This window comes from Choloepus didactylus, chromosome 8, assembly GCF_015220235.1.
Source record: "Choloepus didactylus isolate mChoDid1 chromosome 8, mChoDid1.pri, whole genome shotgun sequence".
In the NCBI taxonomy this organism is placed as follows: Eukaryota; Metazoa; Chordata; class Mammalia; order Pilosa; family Megalonychidae; genus Choloepus; species Choloepus didactylus.
Window position 1 is genome coordinate 127385146 of NC_051314.1, and position 10921 is coordinate 127396066.

Here is a 10921-nt window from a genome sequence, read left to right on the forward strand (position 1 = left end):
TTCTTTTTTTCTTTTCAAAGCTTAATTTCCCACTGCTTCCCCAGGCCAAATTCCAACAGCCTCTAACCGGGAAGCTACTGAGACCAAATTGTGAAATTATTGTCAAAATTCAACTCCAATGTATTTCCTTGTACGGCAGAAAGAGTCCAAGAGTTTCAATGAAAAAAAGGCTGCTTCATGATTTTATCTTGGATACATCTTGTTATTTAACAAGACTCTCCAGCATGGGGTGTGATGAAAGGGTTCCCCAAAGATCATCTGGACACAAAACAAATAACCAGTCAAGATATTCCTCAATAGGATCCTTAAAAATTATCTTTAATCGATGCCAAATATGAACAGATCATAAAGTGACAGAAGCAAGTAAAATTGCATAGATGAAAACTATGCGCTTCAGTTAGGTTCTCAAAGCATAACATTCAACGTCCTCTACCTGACATATTAAACAGTTAGGGTGCAGAAATGCACAGGAGGTGAAGATGAGACACACCCCTAGCTCAAGATGTAAGCAACTGGCAGATTCAGGAAAGAAAACAGTGCTTTGTCAGCTAAAATGGTTTGTTGTCCTGATGGTGCACTTTAAATGAATACTACTCAATTTTTATTTTAATCTTGGTAACACTTGGTATTAGAGGTATATTGTATCAAGTCCAAGTCATCGTCTTATAGCTGCTGCATAAACAGTCCCAAAAAGTGCACTGAAGAGAAGAAAGGTACTTCTACGAGATCTGGAAAGGAGATACATTTGGCCTGGAATCTTTTGCAAGGGATTTTGTGTTTTGGTTTTCTTTTCTGTCCTGACACCATTTCTTCTCTGGCTTGCGGTATGGAACTTTTCTATATTCTTCAAAGTCTCGTGTCATAAAAAGTAAACACCTAGTTAGCTCCCAAATGAAAATCACCGTAACTAGGGCTCGTCTCCTTAAAGCTGCAAGTCCTGAGGCCTCATCACTTCCATGCACACTGGCCTTCCCCAAAAAGCCCCTGGTCATTTTGCCTGAGCAAAGAGACACAGCACTTGATTCCAAGGCTTCTCAACCTGACATCTCTTCCCTGAATGAGTTCACACAGTCACCCAAGGCAATGGAACCAGTTTGGTTAATAACTCAGTTCCTGTTTGCTTCTTGACAAAAATGATAAGTAATGTACATTCTCGGAAGGTTTACCTGAGTCATACTGGACTTGTTAGCATATACCCTGAAATCCATGAGATAAATACAAGTACTGACACCCCGCAGGGTAAATAAGAGGCCCCTCCTGAGATAAGAATTCAGCTTGGGTTGTATCTGGTTTTAAATGTTTAGTTTATTTGAACAAGCACAAACATCGAAAGACTTCATCGTTGCTTGAAAAAGTGACAAGATAAAACGGTTGCTCAGCAGTTTATATTCTTTCTAACAATTTTATTCTATGGATGGTTACCACCCACCAATTCTCACCACTCCCAGGAATAAGCCATTCCTGGAAGAAAATGGGGAATTGCCTTCTGCTGATGTTCTCTTTCTCCTTTCTGTTTTTTCCAATCTACCAAACAAAGAATTAAAATTTAAAGTGTTCTAAAAGCATATGTTTTGAGGTCTCCTATACTAAATGGGAGGGTTAGGAAAGTATTTTTACTGACTTCTTCAGATGTTAACAATTTGAAAAAACTTTAACTATATGCAACATGAAGAAGGCCCTTCATAAGCTAAACCAAATTTCCACTTAAAGAAATCTATCCCTTCCTCATTGTTGACATGTTTCTCTTTCATTCTCAAGCAAGTCAAGATGGTGCTGTCCCTGTGCTTTGGCTCCAACAGAGTGGAATCTAAACCTACCCTACAATTCCATTTTAGAGAAATGACTATCCATAAGTCATAATTCCATAATTCCAGAAAAATTTGCTACTGGATTTTGCTGGGCTAACCCACTACGGCACTCCCAATGTACTGACTTAATTGATACTCAGAACTCAACTCTCGGGGGTGGGGGGGGAGAATGGAGGGGATACTTGTGCACAGATGGGAAAGAGGGAATGCAAAAACAAAAACCTTTCCTGGCTTCAGTCTGTCTTCTATAAATCTGAAGACAGAGGAAATTAATGTCTTTGGTCTCTCTAATTCAGATCACTTGAGGTGAGTTAACCACTCCAGAGATCCCGGGATTGCCAACGGCCTTGGTAAGGTTCACCTCTTCCACAGCCGCCATATTGAATTAGGATCCCAATGCCCCGGAAGAGCTGAGCTATGGCTATCGGCACATAAGAAGTCTCCTCCTTCTGGAGAAAACAAGTATTCAGTGAGCCATTAAGGCTCACTACCCAGGAAGGGAACAAAAAGCCCAGTAAAATAAATATAAGTAAGTAAACCAAAAGACAGTGATTCCTTAATAGGCAGTTTTGTTAAGTGCACCTTCAGGTCTACAAAGACATTTCAGCACATTACAGTGCAAGGGATAAGAGCTTTGTCAAACTTCGCATGCCTATACTACACCAATAATCCCTGTACTTCATTCGGTTCTTACTGACTTCATTACAGTGAGCTACAGATGGATAAGCAGCAACCGTTTTCCCCATACCACCCCAAACTTCACAACAGTACATTCCCAATCCCAGGCCGACCCGTTCCCTGCATGCAGCACTTTTTCATGTAACACAAACAGAAGAATCAACCAGTCCTGGGATTAAACTCTGAGAGGTACCAAGTGGCCAAAGTCAGTCTCATCAGTCTTGGTCCCATTATCTCATCCTCTGACCCATCCATCCCACAGGACTGAGAGGATTATTGCTGTTGACAGAGTGCAGTGTTTCAAGTTCTGTGTCCTAGACCTCAAAGAAGAACTGAAAGATCAAGACATCCTCGGAGATTTGGGGGAAATTGGCATTTTTTTTTTCCCAACTGGGGACTTCTAAGCAGGTAGGAGAGGCACAGGCAGGAAGAGTTAAGGTTCAGATAAGAAGGAAACATCCCACAGGGGGAGGGGATAATGCCCTGTAATCGGAGGCTGTGCAGTTCTTGGCCCCTCTTGTTCCCTGATGCGTACATTATGTTCGTCTGACAGATCCACAGAAGGCGCACAGGAAAACAAAATATCCACATTCTTTCTTTCAACAGTCAGCCAGCCTGGGTGTGACTCAGGTTGCTTGGTTTATTGCCTCACTGCTAAGTCGAGGATAAAAAGTGGGGCAAAGGGATGGACGTAAGAGGGAAGAGTTCCAGAAGAAGCAGGGCAGGGGTGTCAGGGGTCAGTAGTGGGCGGCCACATGCTAAGTGGAGAAGGAAGATGCCCCACCTTGGTGTCCTTCAAAGGGCCGTGAGTGCCTCCCCACGGGTGGGCAGCTGCTGGGCTCCGGAAGCCTGTGTCGCAAAGGCTCGCTTTCAGCCAGGCATGGGGTACCCGCCATTCTTTGGGTGGGTGACCGGGGCAGCAGAAGGTCAGCCTGGGAGGTGACTGCCAGGTGGGAAGATGGGAACAGCATCGTGTGAAATATCTGAAGGTGGTGGACCAGGAGGGAGGCCTGGGAAAAGTTACTGATGAACTGAGTGTTCCCACAGCCCCGGTGAGTCCTGGAAAGACCCGACTTCCAGAGATTCAGGGTTTTGAGAGTGGAGAGGAGGCAGAGTGCCAACGGGAGAGGAATAAGCACATGTGCAAAGAACACGACACTGGGCCTCAGGAAGCTCTGCACGTCCTTTGTGGCCCTCCGCAGGAAACAGATTCCCAAAAAGTTTACTTTTGGCTTCTGGTGGAGAAGAGGATCAAACAAAACTTCACGGTTCACATCCGGTTCGAAGCAGGGTCTCCGGCCCCCCGTCGCGTTCAGCATCAGCCCGCCAAAGGGACCAAGTCCGTTAGATGGTCAGAGAGACAGCACCTTTCTGGATCTCTCTTTCCTCTCCAGGGGTTTAGGATGGCGTGGTCTTCTCACAGCGGTGAAGTGAGAAAGCAAGGATGGAAAAAGCAAAAGCAAAAATATCTGTGCCCTAACCCTTCCCCCTTTTGTTCCTTAACTTCTCAGCTATGTTAATGGAGGCACTTTCTGCAGTTCATTGTGGGTACAGGATAAAGGCACTAAGCAACTATTAAATCAATTGGTTGAGTTTCTTCAGGGAGCCTCAACGGGAGGGCCGAAGTCTCTACAGACTTCAGATCAAGACTGCAAAAAGAAATCAGCTCTGCTCTGGATGCATGTAACAGATAAACATTTTCATTTACATCCTAAGAATGCACCAAGAAAACATGCAGTATTGCACCCTTTTTTCGTTTGTTTCGCTTGTGTTTATCTTCCGCTAGAAAGAATACTTGTTCTTAGGTGTTGCTATACATACCTTGGTGACTTATTTATTTTGTCCGTGGAGTCTCCCTTTAAGGGATGGGCATATTGGTTCTCTCTCTGCCTACACCTGCACAGAAACCTAATCCCTGAGCAAAGGCAGGAAAGTTGACTGAGTAACCCCCACCCCCACCCCCCATTATTTCTTTGGGGCCCACCATCCCACAAACTTGTGATTTTTTAATTTATTTTTATTTTTTTTACTGAAATCATGCATTAATTCAAGGTACACCTTAGTCAAATAGGCCATAATGCTGAATAAGAGAACATGCTTTGAGCTCCAAAAAGTTATTGTTCCCATCTGACTAACATATGCACTTAAATACAGTACCTTATTTACTAATAAAATAGTCAATAAATGAAGGAGTGCACTTTTGGTGAATGCAAATGAAAAATGATCTATTTTTCAAAGAGTCAATTCCAACGTAAGCTTATCCCCTATTGTCTGAGTTGACGTTCTCAGCATGCGATTTAAAAATAAATATTATCAGATTCAAACATGCTTACATTTAACTCCATTTGTGCTCTCTTGCAATAAGAAGGCTAAGGTTCTATGTCCAGTTCTGGAGGCAGGGTTGGGGTGCAGGACTGGTGAGAAAAGACCTGTGTTTGGGTCAACTGCAGTTGAGAAAACTTAGCAGCACTGCAGATGAATCAATTAATTCATTTTTCCTTTTTCTTAAGAGAATAGTTTGGACTAGGAAGGGAGCAGGGCAGAGGGCAAAGCCCTGTGGATCAGGACCAGTATCAGAATTATAAGGTGTTTTGTGAACCAGTCTTAAGTAATTTCAGTTATTTTTACCTTGTAATATGCAGTTCCACCGACCAAAACAAAATCATTTGTTCATCGCCCATTTTGGCTGGTATATCATGTTACATATAATACATCTGATGCACTGCGCAGTTTGCAAATATTTTATATTGGAGTCTCATGCAAATTTTAGTTGTATATTTATAAGTGATCACCTGGTTTTTTAGGCTAAAAACAACAATAAGTTAAAGAAGCCAAAGGATTAAAAATGTTTCAATATGGGGAAGCACATGAATCCTATTTTACCTAGACTAGTTCATGGTCTGAATTATTTTAACCAGTTTTAGAAAATACTCTTTCTTTTCCCTCTTTTTTTTTTTAAATAAAAAGAGTTTCTTTTTTCATGGATCTTGAAAGCTTCCATTTCACCACGCCCAAAATTCACAATGCAACAATGCATTGACAGTTAAACAAAGCATTCAAAGACTAGTAAAGTATCTACAAAGTGTGACATGCGTCACTTCGGTTTTTATTCTGTTTTTTAAGTCCTTCAAGCTGCTAAGAGGGGCTTTTTTGTCTGCTCGCTTGCATTTTAAACATCCGTCAGCAGTTTGCTCTTATTAACGCAGTTTTGGTTAGCTGTAGTGCAATTGCCAGTTCTGATATTGGCCTGTCTGTAATGGGTTATGCTATTATTCATGTCCTCTTCGATCTCCATGTACTCAGACTTGCTGATAGTAGAGGAACTGCGGCGACTGAGGTCGCTGTCAGAGGCTAAATTAGGGGAGCTAACATGGAGCAGCTGAGCCTGCTCTTCCCCCTCAGTTTCTCGGTGGTAGAAATAGTTGAAATTGGACACAATGACAGGTACGGGCAGGGCAATTGTCAGCACACCAGCTATGGCACACAAGGAGCCCACGATCTTGCCTCCAATTGTCACAGGGTACATGTCACCGTATCCCACAGTGGTCATGGACACCACCGCCCACCAGAAAGCATCGGGGATGCTGGAGAAGTGAGACTCAGCTTCTTCCGCCTCGGCAAAGTACACTGCGCTAGAAAACAGTATGACCCCGATGAAGAGGAAAAAGATGAGCAGCCCTAGCTCTCTCATACTAGCCTTGAGGGTCTGGCCCAGGATCTGGAGGCCCTTAGAGTGGCGGGAGAGTTTGAAGATTCTAAAAACCCTTACCAACCGGATGACCCGGAGGATGGCCAACGAGGTGGCCTGCTCGCCCTTCTGGTTTCCCTCCTGCTCCGCTATCTCGGTGCCCAGCGTGATGAAATAAGGGATGATGGCCACAATGTCAATGAAGTTCATGATGTTTTTGAAGAAGTCCGTCTTGCTGGGGCAGGCGAAGAAGCGCACCACCAGCTCAAAGGAGAACCAGATGATGCACAGGGTCTCCACTATGAAGAAGGGGTCCGTGAAGATGTTGGAGGCGTAGATGACCGTGGTGTTGTCGAGGCCGTGGATGGTGCCCGTGAAGTCCTTGTCATCCTTCAGCTCGGGGAGAGTCTCCAGGCAAAAGATGACGATGGAGATGAGGATGACCATGACGGAAACGATGGCGATGACCCGCGCGGGCCCCGAGCTCTCGGGGTACTCAAAGAGCAGCCACACCTGGCGCTGGTATTCCTTCTCGGGCAGGGGGCGCTCCTCCTCCTTAATGAAGCCCTCGTCCTCCCGGAACTTCTCCATGGCCTCCTCACCCAACTCGTAAAATTTGATCTCCTCCGAGAACATGTCCAGCGGCACGTTGACGGGCCTCCGCAGCCGGCCCCCCGACTGGTAGTAGTAGAGGATGGCGTCGAAGCTGGGCCGGTTGCGGTCGAAGAAGTACTCGTTCCTCAGGGGGTCGAAGTAGCGCATGCGTTTCTTGGGGTTCCCCAGCAGCGTGTTGGGGAACTGAGCCAGGGTTTTGAGCTGCGTTTCGAAGCGCAGCCCGGAGATGTTGATCACCACGCGTTCGCAGCATTCGTGGTCGTCGTGGTCTGCCGGCCGGGGGTAGTTGCCATCTTGGGGGTGGCCCGGAGCGGCCGAAGCCTCGTCCACGTTCTCCCCGGACACCACCGTCATGGTTGAAGCCGGGTGAAGAGGTGGGAGGCCAGGAGACGTCTCGGGGTGGGAAAGCGCCAGGGAAGAGGGGTGGGGGGGACCGAGGCGCCCCCCCCACCGGAGTGCGTGTCTCCCCCACGCTCAGCCGGGGGGAAGGACTCCAAAGCGAGGGGGTTAAGAGATCGGGGTCTTAGCTGCCGCTGGCCCTCCACCCCGCCTTTCACTCAATTTGGAATCCCCCTCGCTTGCGGCCCGGGGTGCAGTTCTTTGCCAGGGGTTGTTTTTTGTTTGTTTTTTTGGTTTTATGTTTTTTATTTTTTCCTTCTCCGAGGCGCCTTAACGCAGCGCTGTTCTAGCGGACCGGGCCATCTTTTCGGGGATCACCCTGGCAGACCCTCCCTCCGAGAGCCCTCCTAGGACCGGGTGCAGTGCCAGCTCAGCAGATTCCCCACGCCTGCCACCCCCTCTGCTTCTCCTCGGCTCTCCCCCCGCCAACCCCTCTTCTCCTGCCGCCTTCTAAGCTCCCACCAGGGCGATCGATGGACGCTGCAGAGAAATAGAAAGTGATACGGGGGCAGAAAATCAGAAGCATTCAGATGGGACGAACCTACAGACACCGAAGAGCACAGACCTCTAGCTTTTTTACACAGCACTGGACTTTTGCTAGGGTCGTCGCATGCACACAAACGGACACACACGCAGACACCCGGAAATCCGAGTTTGGGGCGCTTTATCCCACTTTCCCCAACGCCCCGCAGCCGATCTCTTGACAACTTCGTTCAATTAGAGATCGGAAACGCGCGGAGAGACGGTGAGGGAGCTCCGGATTCCGGGCAGCATCCCCCCCACCCCAGCTTTCCCCCACCCCGGCGCCCCAATCCCCGCTTCTGCAGTCCCGAACTGGGGAACCCCCTACCTGGCCGGCCGGCTTGGCGCAGGGGCGGTGCTGAGTCGGCGGAGAGCCCGAGTCGGAATGCGGTAGGTCGCCTTTGCAGTACCCGGGAGGGAGCAGCGGCCGCCGCAGCAGCAGCATCGGAGAGGCGCGGGGGCACGCTCGCTGCCCTCGCCCCTCTTCCTACGCCCCTCTCAGTAGGACAATCGCTTTACTGAGCCGCCGTGGCGGAAATGTGCCCCCATTCTCACCCGTTGTCAGCAATCTGGAGACGCCGTCCTCTCTCGGATGCAGGGGGTCCCGGAGGATGCGGGGCGGAAAAGCAAACTGCCACCTTCTCCCGAAGCTCTGAAGCAAATGACGATAAACAGCGCTTTCGCCCCCTCCTAACGCTGTGGGAGCCCTAGATTCGATCCCGAAGGAGGCAGGCAGCGGGCGGGCGGGCGACAGCATGGATCTACATGGCTGTCCGGGCCGTTCCACTCCCCGCACCCCAGCATGAACCTCGCGGCGGCTACGCGGCGCGCCCAGGGTCTTTAGGAGCTCAGAGTGGAGCCGGGTGCGTGCCGCGGCGGGTCGGCTCGGTCCATTTCTGGGCGCTGCAAGATCAGCAGAAACCTGAGAAAGCGCTTTTCTTGCGGAGCAGCGATTGGCCCACCCGGGCGTGGGTTGGGGAGGGCGGGGGAGGGCAGAAGCGAGGAGGTAGATGGAAAATATGAGGGGGTGGTTTGGCAGAGGGGGGTTGTCATTCAGTTCCCACCCTTGCCAACACAGCTTTTTCCTTCTCCTATCAAAGAAGCCGACCACCAGCTCTACTTCCCTCGCGGTGTACAGCCCCGCACACGCCCGGTCCCCTGGCCCGGGGATTTCACATTGGAAATGGTCAGGTCCGACGCAATATAGGCGGTGGTGTTCCTGACAAAACTCCTTTGATGGGTTTGCGTTCATACAGCCCCACAATAATCCGCTTCGATCGCAACGCTCTGCGCGTCATCCCGCCCCTCCCGCAGGGGCTCTCGGCAGGGCGGAGCTAGCGGCTCCCCGGGGGACTGAAAGAGATGCAGAGTTTGGTAGAGTCCTGCAGTTGAGAATCACCTGGGTATGTGCTGTGTAGTATTCCCGGGAGGCGGAAAAATTAAAACTTTTAATTCCCGACCGGAATTAAAAGTTTTCTTACGATCAGATTATTCTGAAATGCAGAGAATGTGCTTTGTGGTGAACCGAAGGCTCCATGGGTCTGTGGGGTTGTCTGCCAACTTGGTGCTAATTGGAACGAATACTGAGAAGCATGCCTCCAGTCCACCTCCCATCCCGCGTGCCTCCTCTCCCATCCTCTTTCCCCGGCCTAATGTCTCCGAGAACCACCCGCAAGGCTTGCAACTTCTTCTTCAAGACAGGATTCGCACAAAGGCGCAGAGCAGCACGAGCCGGGGGCGTCCGCCCCCAGAAGCATTGCGCCTCCGCGCCTGCAGCGCGAAAGAAGGCAGCCAGCGGCTCCGGATCTTTAGCTGCTGCGGAATCGCCACGCAGGGTAAGAACCCGGGGCCGCAAGTGATTGGTTCCCCCTCTGCATTGGGACCGCCCCTTCGCACAACCAAGGTTCGCGTTGCCTCGCGCCTACACCACCCACTTCTTTAATCAAAGCCAAAGATTGCATTCTTCCCGCTGCATTGTGGCTAGTGGAAGGCAGGGGCCTCTGCGGGGGTGCTCAGGCAGTGCAACAACCCCGGGCAGGGAACTAGTGAAGTTCCTCCTGCAGATGCATACCCCAGCATTCCTTTCAGAAAAATAAAAGTATTTGTTCCCTACCCTCCTCCGTTTCCATACCGCAGCTTTTCTTTTATGAACAGTGAGCTCTCATATTTGACACTGCCTTTTCCCCTCCTAACACTCACAAATCCCTCTATTCCGATGACTCCACGTTTCCCTACCTTTCTGCACTGCTGCTTTATTGCCAAATACAAAGGAATAAAACCGGAAGCTCCATGCGGAAATACTGTCAAGTCCCTAAAGTGTTGTTTGTTGCTGCTGCTGCTGCTGCAGTTAGAACCCTATTGGAGGTACCCCTGGTAGGCGTGAGAAATGTTTTCCCACTGCGTCCTAACAACACTGGGTTTCCCTGTTAGCTTTCCCTGCCCTGCTCTACCTGCCGCTGCCTGCAGCCACCTTCCTTGCCTTAAACGCGGGTCGGACTGCCATCTTCCTGGCCTCGGTGCAGATGTACTTGCCCTGATTCAGCATTTGACGATTACCTTACTAGAAGAGTCTCACAGACTACATGGGATCCCAGGTTCCTAAATTCAGGGTTTTATTAGGAGGCTTAATAAGATCAGGGGTTTTAACATCCCTGACAAACGTGTTTAGAGCAAAACTGGACCTCCAAGGATTAGAAAAAAGGTTGTTGAGCTAGGAATCCAGCATTTTTGATGCAAGTCCACATTGTTGAGGGACTGAAGATATTTGTTCATCCAACAAATTTTTGCTCAGCCCCAGCCATGCACCAGACATTGTTCTAGCACAGGAGATGCAGTAATAACAACACACACATGCCTGTGGCAGAGACCAGCAATAAACAAATAAACTGAGTGTTACAACATTAGCTTAAACGAAATTAAGAAAAGGAGATAGAGAGTAGCAAGTACAGATTTGCCTGGGTAGGAAGGGCTTCTGTGCAAAGGAAACATCTGAGCAGAGAGCCTCCACCTTTGAGTGGAGAGAGCAAGGAATGTGTTGATCAGAAGGACAGAGGTAAAAGCAGGTACAAAGACAAGCTCAGCAAATTCAGGAAACCAAAGAGGGTCAGAACGGCTGGAAAGGTATGACCAAGGAGAGTGTTGCAAAAGGTGAGCTCAGAAAGGTTCGCAGGAAACAGATTCTGAAGCCCTCTTAGGCCATGGTCAGAATGTT

The 10921-nt window shown here is 48.9% G+C and overlaps 1 protein-coding gene across 1 annotated transcript; it reads right to left on the bottom strand.

Annotated features, from left to right (window-relative positions):
- Nucleotides 1-297: 297 nt before the first annotated feature.
- On the bottom strand, nucleotides 298-7573 carry KCNA1 (potassium voltage-gated channel subfamily A member 1). Its single transcript, XM_037846224.1, has one exon. It carries the CDS (start codon nucleotides 7141-7143, stop codon nucleotides 5656-5658), a length of 1488 nt encoding a protein of 495 aa, XP_037702152.1. The 5' UTR covers nucleotides 7144-7573; the 3' UTR covers nucleotides 298-5655.
- Nucleotides 7574-10921: the final 3348 nt, after the last annotated feature.

Excerpts from the sequence above, each read along its gene's own strand:
- KCNA1 (XM_037846224.1), bottom strand. The coding sequence starts at position 7,143 with ATGACGGTGGTGTCCGGGGAGAACGTGGACGAGGCTTCGGCCGCTCCG.